Source organism: Crocuta crocuta, unplaced genomic scaffold, assembly GCF_008692635.1.
Source record: "Crocuta crocuta isolate KB4526 unplaced genomic scaffold, BGI_CrCroc_1.0 scaffold323, whole genome shotgun sequence".
Lineage (NCBI taxonomy): Eukaryota > Metazoa > Chordata > Mammalia > Carnivora > Hyaenidae > Crocuta > Crocuta crocuta.
This window is the reverse complement of record NW_027536465.1, coordinates 1718323-1738948: the sequence shown is the minus strand read 5'-3', so window position 1 is coordinate 1738948 and position 20626 is coordinate 1718323. Positions and strand designations below refer to the sequence as shown.

Genomic DNA, 20626 nt, shown 5'->3' with positions numbered 1-20626 from the left:
TATTTCACTCCTGGGAAATAATACATATGTCACATCCACCACAAGACATATCTTAGAATCTTCATAGCAGCACTGTTTGTAATTGCTTCAAACAGGAGAAGGACACAAATACTCACCACCAGTAGAAAAGATACATTGTGTCAAATCCACACAATACTGCTCATCAGTGGGGATGAGCTACACTATGTGTAATGGTATGAATGAACCTCATTATGTTTATAATGTTGAGCCAAATAACCCAGACACAAAGGAACGTGCACTCTCTTAGTTTGTTCATATAAAGGACAAAAATATGCAAAGCTAAAGGAAACATGAGGGAGGTTTCCAAGGTGCTGATGATGTTCTGTTTCTTGATCAGGGTGATTGTTATAAAGGCATATTCAGCGTGTGTGAAAATTCATTGAGCCATGCATTCACGGAGAATTCTGTATGTATGTACATTATACTTCCATAAAATGTAAAAAATAATAAGCATATAGTGATTGTGGCATTTTAATCTCATGTCTAAAGAATGAATTTCATTTCAAGTGACAATGAATAGACCACTTACTTTCATAATGGCTACTTTTATAGCTAAAAGGCAACCTGAGAGTTGCCTTCTTATTTTTCTCTTGCTTAGGGACTCAATTACTTTATTTTATTTTTGATAGAGAGAGCACATGAGCAGGGGAGGGGGCAGAGAAAGAGAGAGACAGGATCTGTCAGCACAGAGTCTGATGCAGGGCTTGAACTCATGAACCATGAGATCATGACCTGGGCTGAAGTTGGATGCTTGGCTGACGGAGCCACCCAGGCACCCTTCACTTACGGACTTCAGGTCATCCCAAATCCTTGTATTACGCAGGCTGCCCTCCTATTCTTTCTCTGATTCTGGTTTTAATTTTTGGATTTCATCTTTCATTTGCTTTTCTAATCTTATTTAAAAAATCCTTAAGTGACTACGGCTCCTTACGGTAATATACTTTTTGCTCACACAGAAAAATAAGATAAAGAGCTCCCTTGTCATTCCAATATCGTTTGTTCAGATTCATCTATGTCCCCGTCTTGGGGGTCTTTGTAACGACATGGAGTGACAAGAACAGATGTTCAGAATAACGACTGCAGGAGATTTCAGGTCTCCAGATCCCAGAATTAAGAATACCCTGCGTTATACATACCATGGCTAGAAGGTGGAGAAATCATTCCAAAAAGAGTCTGATCAACCTGGAACATAGAAACATATTAATGGATGACAGCAATCGACTCTAGAATCTTTCTTTTGGATCATCAAATTAGTTAACAGGTTTCAGATCTTCTGCTCAGGAAACCACTGTGACAATATATGTGTGATGAACATATATATGCCTACATATATATATATGTAAAAGGGGAATTGTTATGAAAAATTGTCTTATGGAGGCTGAGAAGTCCCACAATCTGTTGTCTGTGAGTAGCAGACACAGGAAAGCTGTTCGTGTAATTCAGTCCTAGTCTGATGGCCTGAGAACCAGGGAACCAATGGTGTAAAGGATGAGATGAGATGAGATGTTCCAACTCAAGCAGTGAGGCAGGAGAGAGGGGCAAATTTCTCCTTTCTCTAACTTTTGTTAAACTATTCAGGCCCCCAAAAGATTGAATGACATCCACCTTAATTGGGAAGGGCAATTCATCTGCTCTACTGAGTCCATCAATTCAAAAACTAACCTCATCAGGGGCACCTGAGTGGCTCAGTTGGTTAAGCATCTGACTTCGGCTCAGGTCATGATCTCATGGTTCAATGGTTTGAGCCCCATATCAGCCTCTGTGCTGACAGCTCAGAGCCTGGAGCCTGGTTCAGATTCTGTGTCTCCCTCTCTCTCTGCCTCTCCCCCATTTATGCTCTGTTTCTGTCTCAAAACGAAATAAAATTGCTTTTAATGAACATTTATGGAGTATTTCTTATGTGCTACACCAACTGCTTCACTTTATCTCTTCCAAAGCCTATAGTATCCATGTGAAGTAGATATTATTTTGACTTTGTTGATGAGGAAAATGAGGCACAGAAAGAGCAAGTAACTTGCACAAGGTCTCACAGCTGGCAGAGCCATGTCTCAAACTAAGCTTTGTCTTATTGCAAAGATGGATGCTCTTAACCACTGCACCTGTCCTTCTTACCAGTGTCGATCAGCCCTTCCCAGAAAATGGTGCAAAGAAAAAAGAATCTTTTCCAATCAAGGGGAAGTAGGATGCGAGTGTTAGGAGACTGCACATCCTCTCCTGTGAGAGGAGGTCATAAAGAAAAGCAGAGTTCGAAAGAGCAGACTTTGCTGTCTCCAGAGGTACCTTCACCAAGGTACTGCATGCCGTGCTCCAATGCAAGGTGCAGAAATGAGATCCGAGTAGCATTACTTTAAATATAAACTCGTCTTGGATATAATGGATCTGGTGGGTTTCTAAGGATGCTATCTTTTTACAAAGAGTGGGAAGGCTACTTTGAAAATATATGGTGCATATTGAATTGAAACACATGCATAACAGTGAGTGGCAGGGGGGGGATGGACAAAGGAATACAATCTTACGTGTCTTTTTTAATGTTTATTTTTATTTATTTTTGAGAGGGAGAGAAAAAGAGAGAGAGAAAGCAATGGGAAAGGGAAACACAGAATCTGAAGCAGGCTCCAGGCTTTGAGCAGTCAGCACAGAGCCTGACACGGGGCTCAAACCCACTAACCATGAGATCATGACTTGAACTGAACCAGGTCAACCAACTGAGGCACCTAGGTGCCCCCAATCTTTGCAAGGTCAAGATACAGATCACAAGAATTTCTTAGAAATCACTTCCAGGGTGGGGCACCTAGGTGGCTCAGCTGGGTAAGCATCTGACTTCGGCTCAGGTCATGATCTCACAGTTCGTGAGTTAGATCCCTGCACCGGGCTATGTGCTGACAGCTCAGATTCTGGAGCCTGCTTTGGATTCTGTGTCTCCTACTCTCTCTGCCCTTCTCCCGCTCATGCTCTGTCTCTGTCACACTCTTTTAAAAATAAACATTAAAAAGAAATCACCCCCTAGGAGACCCCATCCTTTGGAAACAAGCTTGTTAAGCTTGGACAGAGCCTACAGCCTGAGGGCTACCCTCATCTCCCAGCTTCCCACTGAGCAAATGATGCCCATTCTCTACATGGAGTTGAATTTCTCATGTCACAGTTTTTTCTCTTTCCCAATGTTGAAAGCCTTCTATTCTTAATTAAGTCTCTAAAAATTTTAGGAGCATGATTGATACTCATTAGCACTTAAGGGCATAGAGAAACAAGCTAGCCATTAAAACACCTTACTCAAAGCCCCCAAACTTCCATTCCCAGTGAAGAAACACATCCTGGATTCAGGAATTGTTGTCTCGGTGCTATTTTTCCAAGGCAATCACCCTCCCAAGAGCTGGGATATTAGCACCTTCTCACTTTCAAAACACATTGAATCTCGACATCTCACCAAGTAGAACACATCACATCCCTGAAGTCAACTGACCTTCTTGTATTCCGTAATTGTTACTTCCCCTTTTCCTAGTAGTGAAAAACCACCACTTTAATTTGCTTCGTTAGAGTTATGGTTTCAATAGGAACAGTCTATACATGTGTGGCATTTCTGAAAAATCCACACTAACAGCTTTCCAGTTTCAGAAGGTTCACACGTACCAACACTGTCTGACCTCAGTCTCCAACTGGGAAATTGATCTTCTTATGAAGCTCCAGCTGCATCTGACAGGAAGTAGGTTCCGGGGAACTTCTATGTGTAATGGAAAGCCCACCTCAAGGTTAGTGATTTTGTTAGTTTCTCCCTGCAGATGGGAAAAGGCAGCCCCAGGGAATCACATCCTACTGACTCCTCCACGTTGCCTTACAGTGCATCGGCCATCTCGACTAGTCCCTCAGCCACAAGCCAAATATAGGAATGAGCGAAGGGAATACTGTTGGGCATGTGCATAGAAGCTGAGTGGCCAATTCAGTGGAGTTCCTATGGGAGTCATTAAAATGTCGCCAAGCCGTTCTCCTCTCTCTCCCCCTCCCCACCCCATCTCACACATAATGCAGAAGTCCCAATGCACATTCAGGACATAACTTTTTCTCTGGAGGAAGCACATGAGACAGTGCATTATCCCCCTTGGCTCAGGAAGAAAGAGTTGTGTTCAACCACACCAAGAACTGTGCAGTCTTCCTCTTGACCAAATCTATTTGCTTGCAATCAGCTGGGAAATGAAACTTAAGTAAAAGGGTACCAATGGAAAAATTAAAGCTCTGTGGCTACTGATAGGGCAGCTCTCAGAGACTGGACAGTGTAGATTTATCTGTGCAATTTCTGTTTAATGCAATATGTACCTTGTCCCTCTGCAATTACTTTAATCTACTGCATCTCAGAGATCCACAGCTCACTTAAGACCTAGGAGGAGTAGCACAGTGACAGCTCCTGATATTCATCAATTTAATTACTTTGGACTTGTTATATGTTGTTGGGTTCATGGGTACCCAGAGATGTTTATCACTAAAGTGTTTGATTCAGGGAGCACCTGGGTGGCTCAGTCAGTTAAGCATCTGACTTTGGCTCAGGTCATGATCTCACGGTCTGTGGGTTCGAGCCCCGCGTCAGGGTCTGTGCTGACAGATCAGAGCCTGGAGCCTGCTTCAGATTCTGCATCTCCTTCTCTCTCTGCCCCTCCTCCCCTTAAACTCTATTTCTATTTCTCTCAAAAGTAAATAACATTAAAAAAATTTTTTTAAGTGTTTGATTCATGGAGTGATGCAGGAAAGGGTAATTTGAAAGCCTTATGTATGCCCAGAGTCTGTTAAGTTTCCTATGGCTCTTAGCAGCAGAACTTCAAAAATAATAAAAGCTGATTTAAATGGAAAAAATGCAGCCCACATTGTGATTTTATGTCATCCACATAAATGATGTATGTTTGTGTAATCAGATGCTATTGCTTTTCCCTTCCCCTGAATTACTGATCAGTTTATGTTGTATGTTTATTTAGAGATGGTTTGAGGAAGGGTCAGGAGCAATAGTGTGGAAGAGGTTTCTGCGTTCTTGACCTTCGGGATTATGCTCTAGTGACATAATGATTCAGACCCCATATGTCTTTGTTCCCATCCAATTCTGACATAGCGATAAAAATCTGAGATAGGAAGGAAAAGAGAAGACACATTTGCATGAAATGGACTATGAAGTGNAAAGGCAATTTCATAAAAAAAAAAAAAAGCCTAAGGACTCGAGACCAAAGCTATCCGAGTAATGTAGTAGGACACTATGAATGGTGACTCAAGTATGAATTATTCTTAGAATTTCCATGCTAGAGGAAGTAGGTTAATACTGTAAAAAGTTAGAGTTGATTGATCAAGTGACAGGAAGTGGTAAATGATGGAGCCAGTTAGTTGATGAACGCTTATGAGGCCAGCCCAGATCCGATGACAAATATAACTGAAATTCATCCTCAATACTCACTACCCATTGGCTAACCCTACTTGGGCTCTCTTTTATTTTATTTTATTTTATTTTAATGTTTATCATTCTTTTTTAAATGTTTATTTTTTTCTTAAATAGTTTATTGTCAAGTTGGTTTCCATATAACACCCAGTGCTCATCCCCACAAGTGCCAAGTGCCCTCCTCTGTGCCCATCANTTGCCATGTAGTATTCCATTGTATAGATAAACTACATCTTCTTGATCTGTTCATCAGTTGATGAACACTTAGGCTCCTTCCATGTTTTGGCTATTATTGAGAGTACTGCTATGAACTTTGGGGTACATGTGCCCCTATGCATCAGCACTTCTGTATCCCTTGGGTAAATTCCTAGCAGTGCTATTGCTTGGTTCTAGGGGAGTTCTACTGTTAATTTTTTGAGGAACCTCCACACTGTTTTCCAGAGGGGCTGCACCAGTTTACATTCCCACCAGCAGTGTAGGAGGGTATACTTGGGCTCTCTTCTATGCTACTGAGTCTGATTTTTTGGTCTGACCCCTTATCCCACTCGCAAAGCTACAGTTTATTTTTGACTCATTACCTTCTTTTGATGTGAAACTCTCCTGTGCTGTATCTCATTAGCTATAGGATATCTTTTTAAGCTGTATAAAGAGCAAGCAAACCTATTGTCATGTTTTAATGACAGAACACTAGAAATTTTAAGATGATAGATGTTTTGCGTTCAGTGTACATTACTCTGTTTTTTATCTCATGAGGTTTTTTTTTCCCTTGATGATGAGGAATATGGGCCATATTGGAGAAGTGTGTAATAGGCCCATGGGGGACTGAATGGGTGTTAGGCAGAGCAGTAAGGGTGATACTGAAAATGACATTTGCCTTGCACTGAACATTTACTATCTGCTGGGCACTGTATGTTTCACACATACCATTTCCTTTTAACTGTATCAATGACTCCATGGGATGGATACTATAAATATCTTTGCATAGATGAACTATAACCTGGGGAGAGATAAAATAACTTACTCAAGGTCACATAGCTGGTGGATGGCAGAGATTGGATCTGGATTCAGGTTACAATGCTTTAGTCTTTTACTTTACTTCTTTACCATGCTTTCCCAGATAAAACACTAGCCTATACAACTTCTTTCCAAACACCAACAGATTGAAAAACAGCCTGATTAGAATTTTACTTTCTTGCACACATCCTCTCTTTCTCTTTGGTGGGAAGAATGTAAATACTTAATGGTGAAGCCAATGGACTGGAAAATCAGTTCTTGAATAATAAGAATGAGTTGCTCTTTGTGTAGGATTCCTGAGTTCTGCCTTTGTCTAAACTTATCACGAGAATGTGAATCTGGCATGTTTGGCTCTGGATGAGATAAATCCTTTTAGGCCCAAGATTCTTCAATCCTGATATGAACCCATGAGGACAACCATTATGCAGTGCTGAGGTTTCACTCAGTGGTCACATGCCCATGTGGAGTTTGAGGTGAGAAAATTCCTTAATTTGTGATAGGGCATATGCACTCATAAATGTGTACTACAAAGGCATTGATTGCAAGGTCTTTCTTAGAACAGGATTGCAGTATGGTGTAGACAGTTCTGGTAATGTAGCTCATTGCCTTCTTATGCCAGAAGAGCAATAGACTGGGTGTCTGAAGACTTTTCTCTGCAATTCATTGATGTAAGATTTTGCCCAAATCACTCATATCTAGATTTCTATTAACTTGCCTCTTGAAAAAGGTGTTCAATTCAATCAATCTCTTTACCTGCTATATAGTTGTCTTTGAATAGAAACACATCAATCAGCTCAGTCCTATAATACTAGTTAATGTTCCCACAAACTTGAGTTATCAGTAACCTATTAACTTAAATAGAAAAATAAATTGCTATCTAGTTAATATAGTTGGTTTGTTGACAATGTATTTGGGTATATAAATATGACTCTATGGAAAAAATAATGAAAGGAGTCCTTGGTGATGAAGAGGTTGGAGATTCTTGCACTATTCCATTACAAAAGGCATGAGTCTTCTCCTCAGTCTTCTCATGGCTGACTTCATCTCTTTGTTCCTCAGGGTGTAGATCAAGGGATTCAGCAGCGGGGAGATGACCGTGAAGGTGACAAATATGGCTTTATCTGTGGGGAGGACGGTAGAGGGCCGGGCGTAGACATAGATGCAAGGCACAAAGTGCAGGGTCACCACGGTGATGTGGGAGGTGCAGGTGGAGATGGCTTTCCTCCTGCCCTCCCCGGCATGAGACCTCAGCATAGTCAAGATGACTGTGTAGGACACAAGGAGGAAGACAAACCATAGTGTAGAGATTAAGCCATTGTTGGAAATCATTAAGACCTCAAGAGCAAAGGTGTTGGTGCAGGCGAGTTTGAGGACCTGGGGGACATCGCAGTAGAAGCCGTCAACAACATTGGGTCCACAGAAGGGCAGGGGCAGCAACAGGGAAATCTGCACGATGGAGTGGACAAAGCCCCCCACCCAGGAGGCCACGATGAGGGCCGTGCATCGCCCCCTGCTCATGATGGTCACGTAGTGCAGGGGCTTGGAGATGGCCATGTAGCGATCGAAGGCCATCACAGAGAGAGAAAAGATGTCTACCCCCCCGAGGAAGTGGAAGAAGAACATCTGAGTGATGCAGCCATTGAAGGAGATGGTTTTCGTCCTTGACAGGAGGTCTACGAGGACCTTGGGAGCAGTGATGGAGGAGAAGCAGATGTCCAAGACGGAGAGGTTGCGGAGCAGGAAGTACATGGGCGTGTGAAGGCGGGACTCGCAGGTCACAGTGACCATGATGAGGAGGTTTCCCAGAAGAGTTGTCATGTACACCAAGGACAAAGAAAGAAATAGGACCAAACTCAGGTCTTGGGACTGAGTAAGTCCAATAAATATAAATTCTTTTACCCTTGTGCTATTTCCCAACTCCATTGAATCATGTTTCCTCTTACTTGTGTAGCTTGGGAAAAATGAAAAGTATTATCTCAAAGAATTCACTCTCCCTTAACACAGCAGGTTTAAATAATTAGGTATTAGGACTGAAAACTAGGGAGCCGCTATTACTACATGAAGAGCTGTTCTGAAATTATTGCTAATGTGTGGAAAATAACATCTGATTAATACAAGCACACATATTCTTCTGTAAATTATAAATATTTTAGATGTGACATAGAAATAGTACTCTAAATATAGAAGTTCTAAGTGTTCAAGATAAACAGGTAGATGTGAAATATTCAGGAAGGGACTCTTGGAGCATGAGGGACAAAAAAATGGAGTCAGTTTGGTGTGTGGAAAAGGGAATGTGTTTGGTTTGTTTTCCAGATGCATGCTCCATTTAAACGTTAAACATTTTTTTGTTGTTGTTTTTTAAATTTTAGAGTGTGTGTGAGAGAGAGAGAGCACATGAGCCAGGGAGAGGAGCAGAGGAAGAGAGAGAGAGAATCCCAAGTAGCTCCATGCTCAGCATAGAGCCCAACATGGGGCTTAATCCCATGACCCTAGGATCATGACCTGAGCCAAAATCAAGAGTTGGATGCCCAACTGACTGAGCCACCCAGGTGCCCCTGCATGTTCCATTTAAATGATTTAAGAACCACTATCCGCAAAATGGTTCTCTTTGGACTAAACTCCACAGAAACACTCGTATTTTAAATCACAAATTTAGGAGCACCTGTGTGTCTCAGTTGGTGATCACTGACTCTTGATTTTGGCTCAGGTCATGATCTTACTGTTCATGGGTTCAAGCCCCAAGTTGGGCTCTGCACTGACAGTGTGGAGCCTGCTTGGGATTCTCTCTCTCTCTTTCTCTTTGCCCCTCCTATGCTCTCTCTACCTCATCCTCTCTCTCAAAGTAAATAAACTTACAAAAATAAATTACAAATTTAATTCTATGAAAAACAAAAAAAATTAAGGTCATGAAATTCTTCTCTAGTGGTCTATTCTCACTTAACAAGACTTCTTTACTTCTACCTTTATTTTACACTACTTTAGGCACCAAAACCCATGTGTGGTGAATAGCTCCTCAGCTATGGAAATGAAGGTGTAACTCAGAGCTTCTCTTCTGTTCATGGTTCTACTTTGTTTCTTAAAAATTATTATTATCTTTTATAGAGCTATCATTGACACACAGTAGGCTCATGTATTTGAAGTATATACTTTGATGTTTGGACATAACCATATACTCAATGACATCACTATATTTAAGATAGTTACCACATCTATCACCCCAAAAGTGTTTTTGTTACGTGAACCTTTGTTATATGTCCTCTTTGCCCCTCTTCTTCAGGCAACCACTGATCTGCTTTCTGTCAGTACATATTTGTTTATATTTTCTAGAATTTTCTATACATTGAATCCTATAACATAGACTTCCTTTTTATTTTGTTTTTTTTTTCCACTCATAAAATGTTTCCATGCATTTGTGTGTGTCAATATTTTCTTCCATTTAGTTGTGTGGACATACCACAGTGTGTTTATCCATTCACTTATCAATGAACATTTGGGTTGTTTCTTGTTTTTTGGCTATTACATATTAAAGCGGTTATAAATAATCATGTACAGGTCTTTGTGTGGACATACGTTTTTACTTCTCATGGGTAAGTAGACTTCTACCTAGGAGTAGAATGTCTGTAACTCTTAAAATTCGATGATAAGAAAACCAATATCCCAAATAAAACACAAAGAGATAAATGGTTTGAAAAGACAGTTCAACAGAAGGATATAAGAATAGCAAATAAACACATGAAAAGATGCTCAGCATCATTTATCACTGGAGAAATGTCAGTTAAAATCACAGTACACATCTATTAGAATGGCCAACATAAAAAAGGCAAATATATCAAGAATAGGCAGGAGCACCTAGGTGGTTCAGTAGGTTAAGCGTCCAAGTCTTGATTTTGGCTCAGGTCATGATCTCATGGTTCATGGGATCGAGCCCTGCATCCGGCTATGTGCTAACAGCATGGAACCTGCTTAGTCTTCTCTCCTCCCTCTTCTTTTCTGCCCCACCCCCTGCTCACACTCTCCTTCTGTCTCTCATAATAAAATCAATACACATAGAAAAAAGAATAGGCAAAAATGGAGAGGCATTGGAGCTCTGGTAGGAATGTAAAATGGCATGACCTTCTGTGAAAACAACTTGGCAGTTTCTTATAACATGAAGTGTCTACTTACCGTATAATCTTATTGCTTTTGAATTCCTTTCTTTTCCTTTCACAAATCCTTGAAATGGGCCTTAATTTCTTTCTTTGCAGTTTATCTCCTGTTTCTTACCATAATCAGAAACAAAAGAAAGGTGAACGTCACTTCCCCCTCACTTTTTTTGTGTGTGCTTTTCAGTTCGAATGAAGAAATTTCTTTTCACTTAGCTCATGTTCCCATCAGGTTTTATCGCATCTGTGTGTGATTTTGTCCACAGTCTATTTAAGAAGGAAAGCGGGAAAAAAAACTACTAAGAGGTATCACAGCATACAGTGGGTACCTGGGGACTCTGGCACCAACCTGCCTGTTCACATTCCAGCTGGGCACCTACTGGTTATGCAAACATGGGCAAATTGCTTCACCCCTTTGGCCTCAGTCTCTGCATCAGTATTTGGAAGCAATAGCATCTCCCTCATGTGATTTTTGTGAGGATTAAGTGAATTGACCTTGCCAAAGCATCAATACTTAGAGCATTGCCCAATCCATTATCCATAATAAGTATGATTGTATGTGTGTTATCTCAAAGAAAAATGCTAGGTCCATTACTTTCACAGACATGCAGTGTATTTAAATAGATTCCCAATTTTTTAGAGGAACTGTGTATTTCCCAAACATGTAGTCTAAAACAGCTTCATCAGTACATACTAGTTTTTGCTTTTTTTGTTTTGTCTTTAGAAAGAGAGTGGGGAGGGGCAAAGAGAGAGGGAGAGAGAGAATTGTAAGAAGGCTCCTTGCTTAGCATGGAATCCAATACGGGGCTTGATCTCACAACCCTGAGATCATGACCTGAGCTGAAATCAAGAGTCAGATGCTCAACCGACGGAGCCATCTAGGGGCCCCAGAACACACAATTTTGATGAAAATAGATGTTTGATGAAATAAAAGAGTGCTTGCTTGACCTGGCTTCTTGTTCGATATCATCTTAACAAACCAGAGAAATCCAGTATATGGTCTCTGCAGTGAGAGCCTCCTGGGCTCAAGTCCTGGCTTGGTGATTTGGACAAGTGAGAGACTTGACTTCTGCATCCATGGAAGGGGGGCTTAAAATACCCATCTCATGGGGAGGGTATGATGATGAGATGAACTAACATGTGCAAAGGTGTCAGCATACAGGCTGGTGGTCTGTTATGATTAGTATTATGTTAATACTGCAGGATCATCAGTAAATGGAGTGTGTTGAACTGAATGATGGCTCACCTATCAATCCTGACTAGTTTAAAGAGACAGAAAATGCTCATCAGAAAATACCAACTCAGTAGTTACTGAGGAAGTCCAACCTAGTTATGAAAGTCTTTCACAGCGACCCCCCCCCCACTGTAAATAATAGATTATTTATGTAAAAGGGTAGAAAGTACCTCAAACCCTGAGTCAGGCTTGTTAGAAAGGAATACATCCCATGTTCACAAACTACCTTTGGTAATTCGGACAACATTCTCCAGCTTCTCCATCTTTTCATATATATACATACACTTTTTTTTTTTTTTTTTGAGAGAGAGAGAGAATCCCAAGCAGGCTCTGTGCTCAGACTCAATCTCATGACTGTGCAGTCATGACCTGAACTGAAATCAAGAGTCAGACACTTAATTGACTGAGCCACCCAGGTGTCCCTTATTTTTCACTCTTACACATAGACATTCAGAACACACACACACACACACACACACACACACACACACACACACTCAGGTAGAGTTATACTTCTTACCTAAAATCTCCAACCTTCTTTCAAGGACTCCATTTTAAATTATGTTCACATGAACCTCGGGAACCATTCAGCTCTGGAAAATTGTGCTACATAGCCTTCTGAAGGCCAGTGATTTCGGTGGCTACTTTTCTAACTTTATGTGGAAAAGGACAGACTCAAGGAATAGTATTGTCTTGTCTCTTCCACGTTGATTCGTAACGTCCCATTATATTTACCAATTCCTTAATCCCCAAATTGGTGTAAGAATTATCAGAGGGAATACAGTTGGATGTGACTGTGGAAAAATTCTGTGGATGGTGAGGTTGTTTCTGTGGGAGTAATTAAGACATAATTCGGTACATACACTTAGGAACACACATTTTTGTTAGGGCCTAAAATTCTGTAGCAGTGAGGAAGATTCTATCCTTGGCCAAACTCTACTCAGGCTCCCCTGAACTTAAAAATTTTTTTTTTACACTTATTTATTTTTGAGAGACAGAGCGTGAGGGGGAAAGGGCAGAGAGAGAAGGAGATGCAGAATCTGAAGCAGGTTCCAGGCTCTGAGCAAGCTGTAGGCACAAAGCCCGACGCTGGGCTCGAACCCACGAACCATGAGATCATGACCTGAGCCAAAGTCAGATACTTAACTGAGTGAGCCACTGAGGTCTCCCTCCTCTGATTTTTTTTTTAAGTTTATTTTTTTATTTGAGAAAGAGTGAGCAGAGAAGGGGCACAGAGAGAGGGAGAGAGAGAATCCCAAGCAGCCTTTGCACTGTGCGAACCCACAGACCAGGAGGCACAGGGTTTGAACCCATAAACCGTGAGATCATGACTGAGTGGAAATCAAGAGTCAGATGCTTAACTGCCTGGATCACCCAGGTGCCGCTTCCCTGAACTTTTTAACCAGGGCTCAACTTTTGGATCTCTGTCTCTGTCTCTACATTGTCCAATGTAGCGATACTCTTGCTAATCCAGGTTAGCCAGAACACCCCACCCTCCATAGCTGATCACCCTCAGCATTTAATCAGGCTCCTCATTCTCTACCCCCCACCCCCAGTGATATCGGATCTTCAGTAAAGAAACCCCTTAGATTGGTTTAGCCAGAACCCCCCTTTTAGCCCTCGTGTTTCCTTTTAGCAATTTTCCTGTTGGGAAATAAATTTCTATTTTTAGGGATTCTGAACAACTTTCTCAGACAGTGTCACTCATGCAAGGGAGTCCTGACGTGTGACATACAGGTTTTAGGAGGACCGTTGAACCCACTGGGGCTGTCCAGAGGGAGTGAAGTTCTCAATGGGCTGATAACCATGATGGATGATGGAGTTCTCACAGGTTACACGTGTAGCCAGAAACCCACACTGGATCCACCAGCAAATTCTTGCTCGACCTTCAAAGTGTTTTTTCCCAACCTCTCACTAACTCCATCCTTATTACCTTAATTCATGTCTTCATTATTTCTATTGCAGTAACCTCTTCATTGGTCTTCTTGCTTTTGTCCTTACCCCTCTTCAATCTATTCATCATAGGAGCCCCTGCAGTTCTATTAAAACACCATTATTCTGCTTTTTGATGTCCTTGATTACCTAATGTGAAAGTCAAAATCCTTACAATGATCTAAAATGTCCTAATACTGGGTCCTATGGCCCCATGATTTCTCTGACCTCAACTCCTACCTCTCCACTTCTCGGATGCTCTCATCTAAGTTACAAAGGCCTCCATGCTATTTCTTGAATGTTCTGGGCAAGTCCCTACCTCAGGGCCTTTGAGCATCTGATTTGTTGACTGATATTTAAGATCTAAGACGTAAAAAAAAAACCAAAAAACCCAACAACAAAAAAACCCCCCAAAACCTTCCAGCAGCTATCCACAGCATTCTAAGTAAACAAATAAATACTGCCTTGATATATTAAATAATGTTTTCCACTTTATTCCAACCTTTTTGATGTATTTGCATGGTCTGAAGCAGCTTCCTAGGTTTCCATCAGTTTTAGGGAGTCATGTTATTAGAGAGTAAAAACAAATTTGTTGTTTTCTTAACCAGATCCTCCAATGATTTGAGGAGCAGAAATGATTGAGAAACAATGTGAAGTCACTGAGTTTGTTTTGAGTTGACAATTTTTAATGTGGGTTTACTATATCCCACTTGTGCTCCATGCTGGGGATCCAATAATGAGTAAAGCATAATCCTAGTGGGGGAGATAGGAAGAAAGAGAACAGGGAATAGGAAACAGGATCCTGAGTTCTGTGCTAGAGCTAAGCACTGGGTGCTGAGGGAATGCAGTGGTGGGGTTGCCAATGGGTCTGCGGTTCAGAGGAAAGTCAGGGTAAGGACTTTGCTGGAGGTCACAAAACTCATAATTCAGCGAGGTCTGTATACTTACCCAAGCTGTGCTAACTTCAAGGCACCTGATGTCAACCACTGGACTGTGGACTTTAGATGGAACAGTTTTCAGGTAATAGTTAACTCATTAGTATTATAGAGCCAGATGGTTAACGTAATCAGATGTGTTTACTTCATAAAGATGTGATTACCTCATGAAAGATCTTGTAATATCCCGATGCCCAAGATGTGTTATGTCTCTAGTATGTGTTTCAGCTCCCTTCCTGGTAACGGGGCAGGAATGTAGTGGGAATGTCTGAGTATATACATAGACAGGTGCTTTCTTTCTTTTTATTAAAAATTTTACTTAGGGGCATCTGGGTGGCTCAGTCGGTTAAGTGGCCGACTTGGGCTCAGGTCATGATCTCTCAGTTCGTGGGTTCCAGCCCTGCGTCGGGCTTTGGGCTGACCGCTCGGAGCCTGGAGCCTGCTTCGACTTCTGTATCTCCTTCCTTCTCTGCTCCTCCCCTGCTCACGCTCTGTCTCTCTGCCTCTCAATAAATAAATAAATAAATAAAATGTTAAAAAAATTTTTTATAGACAATTGTAGATTCACATGCAGTTTTAGGAAATAACAGGGATCCCACCTTAATGCAGTTTCCCATTGTGATCACATACATATATCAAAACATTGAGTTGTACATCTTAAGTATTTGCCATTTTTATCAATTTTGTTCATCTATAAAAAAGGAGGGGCTGTTATCACTGAATTCTCATTGGGTGGTTGCTGTGTAAGGAGAAATTCTTCCTTTTTGTTGGGGTATATAAAGCATTTTTTATTTTTTTTTTGTGAAAATAGTAGCAAGGTGGGTTCCTTTAGTCTCCGGGGAATCAAGTTTGGGTACCCAGGGATCTTGATAATGGCCAAAGTGGCTGGTGAGAGTATGACATCTAATAATTCCTGGGCATAGAGGCCATTTAAAATTTTGTCCCTGTTGGAAGTGAGGAGGCCCCACTGTTTCCTAGCCTTACAAAGCCATGGTCTACTCCAAAGGCATATCTACTATCAGTTTAGAGGTTTGCAGTTTCGCCCTTGCCTTTGCTAAAAATGCAGACCTGAGCAAGAATGTACAATTCAGTCCATTGGGCCTAGGTAGCCAAGGGCAAAGGTACCATCTCAGTAACTTCAAAAGGATTTTCCAGAGCATGCCCAGCATGGTATTTATCATGTTTGTCTTTTATCTTTTATTTTTCTAAGTTTATTTAGTTATTTAGAGACTGAGAGTGTGCACGCGTAAGTACAGGTGAGGGGCAGAGAGAGAGAGAGAGAGAGAGAAAATCCCAGGCAGACTCTATGAAGTCAGTGCAGAGACCTACCTGGGGCTCCATTCCATGAACCATGGATCATGATGTGAGCCAGAATCAAGAGGGACGCTCAACTGACTGAGCCACCCAGGTGCCCTAGGACCTTCAGTAACTCTAGACAATCTTTTAACTATGGCTCATGGTTCAGCCTTAGTTCAGGAGACACAGGAAATTACGAGCTTAGCATTAGGGTCCTCAGAGGGTCTAATTTTAAAGAGACAGGTTCTAATGGGTTTGGAGGAGGAAGGAGTAGGGAGAGGTTTGCAGAAAATGGGAAGTTCAGTGAGAGAAGCGGAGGGTATAAAAATGGGGATGGAGATAAGGTGGGGGAGGGGAGAACAAATCCTCAAAAGCATTTTTGTTTTTTTTCCATTACCTATTTGCCTTAGTTAATTTAGAAATGGTATTTTATAAAGAGGTGATTTGAGACTCCTGAATACACTTGGAAGCCTCAACACCAGCTGAAACAGGCATCCCATCTGTTTCTGTTATTTTATTATTTATTTGTTTGTTTTTTAAAAGGATATTTATTTATTTTGAGAGAGAGTGAGAGAACCAGTGGGGAAGGGGCAGAGAGACAGGGAGACAGAGGATCTGAAGCAGGCTCTGCAGTGAGAGCAGAGAGCCTGATGATGGACTTGAACTCAATGAACCAGGAGACCATGACCCTATTAACCAACTGAGCCACCCTGGTGCTCATTTGTGTTAGTTTAGAGCTGTGCTCCTCTAATCCAAGAAAAGCAAGTTTGAGAAGATCAAAAGTGCCCTCTAATGGCCACTGGAGTTCTAAATTAATTTTGATTAAGTTGGTCCAATTAGTTTAAAGTGCTCCTCAGGAGGGACCATAGTTTTTTGTTTTTTCTTTTTAAATAGTTTAACATTATTATTATTATTTTTTTACAAATAGTTTATTGTCAAATTAGTTTCCACATAACACCCAGTGCTCATCCCCACGAGTGCCCTCCTCCATGTTTAACATTATTTTTTAATGTTTATTCTTTTTTTTTTTTTTTTGAGAGAGAGAGACAGAGAGAGAAACTGTGAGTGAGGGAGAGGCAGAGAGAGAGAGGCACAGAATGGGAAGCAGGCTCCAGGCTCTGAGCTGTCAGCACAGAGCCCAACACCAGGCTTGCTCCCACGAACCATGAGATCGTGACCTGAGCCAAAGTCAGACTCTTAACCCACTGAGCCATCCAGTGGCCCTGAGACCACAGTTTTTAAACATAAAACCAGACTGAGGCCCAGAAGGAGGACTTTCCTGAGAGAATTTGGCAGATTCAAGTGCCAGTACTCAAAACCACAGACTCGGTTAACAGAAGAGTAGTCACAAGGAAGGGCAGTGCCGTCCTAAAAACAACCAACTAATCGACTAACCAACCAACCAACCAAATCCCAGATAACATTGTGTAGCTTAACCAGGAGGAGGGAACCTAGATCTGGTGGAACCAAAATGAAAACGATCACTCAGGGGAACAGAGAGCGCAAGGTGCTCCAGTGTGTACCTCACACGCTCCCGGGGGGCCATTAGTTCCTTAGGGGTTCATCTCCTTCAGGTTCCTTTATGGTCACCATGTAATGTTGACCTTACAAAACAAAAGAGCCAGTTATTTTGCCTGCAGGATGAGTTTATTTAGGAATGGTCCAGGAACTGTTATTCAGAACAAGCAAACTATGGCAGACCATAGGCAAATGGCAAAAACAGGGGAGAGAACCTTGCTTTTATCATTTGGAAGGAGGAAGCTGGGAGGGGCTGTTTTTGCTGAGTTCTCATTGGCTGGGCTGTTGCTGGGCAAGGAGAAATTCTTCCCTCCTCCTGCTGGGGAAGGCCGGGCATGCCTCCTACAGCCAGTGGTAGTGTGAGAGCTCCCCCACTCCATTTTCAATGAGGTTTCCTTTTTTTTTCTTTTAATGTTTTATTTATTTCTGAGAGAGAGAGAGTGAACGTGAGAATGGGAGGGTCAGAGAAAGACACAGAATCTGAAGCAGGCTCCAAGCTCTGAGCTGACAGCACAGAGCCCAACGCGGGGCTTGAACCCACAAACCGCGAGATCATGACCTGAGCTGAAGTTGGACGCTTAACTGACTGAGCCACCCAGGCGCACCTCAGTGATGTTTCCTTTATTTATTTTTACACAATTGTATCTCAAGAATAGGAAATTCCAAATTGATAACACTGAGTATATTTTGATTCTGTTTTCCTTATTTCTTCCAAGGCTATATTGGAAAAGCAACATGTACCTCTCTGGTTAACAATTCGATTTCTTTTGTAACATGAAACCCAGATTTTGTCATTATTATTGCATGCTGAGCAGAATCTTTGAAAGTCCTCTGGGTCTTAGTGGAAATATAAAAATTAATTAGAAATCCTTGAATAAATAGCAGTTTATTTCATGGACAAACGTTTTCAAGGGTGGCGAGAAGGAAGGAGCTACCTGTCTATTCCCTGTCAGAAGGCATGAGTCTTCTCCTCAGTCTCCTCATGGCTGACTTCATCTCCTGGTTCCTCAGAGTATAGATCAATGGGTTCAGCAGCGGGGAGATGACAGTGAAGGTGACAGAGATGGCTTTATCTGTGGGGAGAGCAGTGAAGGGCCGGGCATAGACATAGATGCAGGGCACAAAGTGCAGGGTCACCACAGTGATGTGGGAGGTGCAGGTGGAGATGGCTTTCCTCCTGCCCTCCCCTGCTTGAGACCTCACTACTAACAATATGACTGTATATGACACCAGGAGGAAGAAGAACCACAGTGTGGTGAGCAGTCCATTATTGGAAATCATCAGCAACTCAAGCATAAAAATGTCTGTACAGGCGAGCTTAAGAACCTGGGGGACATCACAGTAGAAAGTGTCAAGAACATTGGGTCCACAGAACGGGAGTGGCAGCAACAGGGAAATCTGCACAATGGAGTGGACAAAGCCCCCCGCCCAGGAGGCCACTATGAGTCCAATGCAACGACCTCTACTCATGATGGTCACGTAGTGCAGGGGCTTGGAGATGGCTACATATCGATCCAGTGCCATCACTGACAAAGAAAATACATCCACCCCCCCAATAAGATGGAAGAAAAACATCTGGGTGAAGCAGCCATTGAAGGAGATGGTCTTTCTCTGTGACAGAAGGTCTACCAGAACCTTGGGAGCGGTGATGGAGGAAAAGCAGATGTCGGCAATAGATAAATTACGGAGCAGGAAGTACATGGGGGTGTGAAGGCGAGGCTCACAGGACACAGTGACCATGATGAGGAGGTTTCCCAGCAGAGTTGTCATGTACACCAGAAGCAGGAAAAGAAATAAGACCGAGCTCAGCTCTTGATTCTGGGTTAGGCCAAGGAAAGTAAATTCTTTCACCCTGGTGCAGTTTCTCAGCTCCATGAAGTCATTTTCTTTTTCTCTTTTGTTCCAAGCTACTCCCTATGAAAGTACTTGGCTGTTTATTTTATTTTCTTCCTAAGCACTAAGACCACAATTCAGAATCTTGCCCACGTGGCTCTAGTGCTTGTGATGTGTTGAGCTGCTCAACTTTTTAAGACTGTAATCACTTTGGTGATCAAATCAAATGATCACATGCAAAGTCATTCAATAAGTCTTTTCCTATGAAACTAATTTTGGAAAGAATATGCATTCATGTTAGGTAGGGACATTTACATAGCGTATTTTATTTATTTTGGTTTTTAAATTTTATTTTTTTATTCCACACAAATTGATTGAATGTCAGGAACTGTCTGAAGCATACAAAGTAAGACATGTTTCCAGCCATTGCAAGCTTACAGTCTATATGATTTCCCGCCCCCCACTCCCCTTGGCTTTTGCTATTAATTAAAAAAAAATTTTTTTTTTACTGTTGAAGCTTCAGAGTTCTTTATATATCTAGTTCATATATAGATATTATGTGTTATCTGGTGGACATGTGGCTTGTAAATATTTTCTCTCAGTCTATAGCTTGTCTTTTCACTCTTTGTGGGGTCTTTCACAAAGCAAATTTTTAAAAAATAATTTATTTTTAAATTTACATCCAAGTTAGTTAGCATATAATGTAACAATGATTTCAGGAGTAGATTCCTTAATGCCCCTTTACCCCTTTAGCCCATCTCCCCCTTCTACACCCCCTCCAGCCACCCTTAGTTTGTTCTCTGTATTTAAGAGTCTCTTATGTTTTGTCACCCTCCCTGCTTTTATATTATTTTTGCTTCCCTTCCCTTATGTTCATCTATTTTGTGTCTTAAAGTCCTCATATGAGTGAAGTCATATGGTATTTGTCTTTCTCTGTACAGTCTGTAAATTTAATGTTCATATTGGTAGATATTCTATTGCCTTTAAAAGGGCCTTGTCTTGGGGCGCCTGGGTGACTCAGTTGGTTAAGCATCTGACTTCGGCTCAGGTCATGATCTCAAGTTTGTGAGTTTGGACCCTGCATCAGGCTCTGCGCTGACAGCTCAGGACCTGGAGCCTGCTTCTGATTCTGTGTCTCCCTCTCTCTGCTCCTCCCCAGCTCATGCTCTGTCTCTCTCTCTCTCTCTCTCTCTCTCAAAAACAAATAAACATTAAAAAGACTGAAAAAACCTCAAAAGGGTCTTGTCTTGCTAGAAAGGAGTGTCTTTCTGTTCCTTATGTCAATGTTACCGAG

The 20626-nt window shown here is 41.7% G+C and overlaps 2 protein-coding genes across 2 annotated transcripts; both read right to left on the bottom strand.

Moving 5' to 3' along the window:
• Positions 1-7429: 7429 nt before the first annotated feature.
• LOC144218811 (olfactory receptor 4D11) lies at positions 7430-8365 on the bottom strand. The gene has a single exon (XM_077748783.1). It carries the CDS (start codon positions 8363-8365, stop codon positions 7430-7432), a length of 936 nt encoding a protein of 311 aa, XP_077604909.1.
• Positions 8366-18438: 10073 nt separating this feature from the next.
• On the bottom strand, positions 18439-19374 carry LOC144218813 (olfactory receptor 4D10). The gene has a single exon (XM_077748786.1). It carries the CDS (start codon positions 19372-19374, stop codon positions 18439-18441), a length of 936 nt encoding a protein of 311 aa, XP_077604912.1.
• Between the last annotated feature and the right edge of the window lie 1252 nt (positions 19375-20626).

Excerpts from the sequence above, each read along its gene's own strand:
- LOC144218811 (XM_077748783.1), bottom strand. The coding sequence starts at position 8,365 with ATGGAGTTGGGAAATAGCACAAGGGTAAAAGAATTTATATTTATTGGA.
- LOC144218813 (XM_077748786.1), bottom strand. The coding sequence starts at position 19,374 with ATGGAGCTGAGAAACTGCACCAGGGTGAAAGAATTTACTTTCCTTGGC.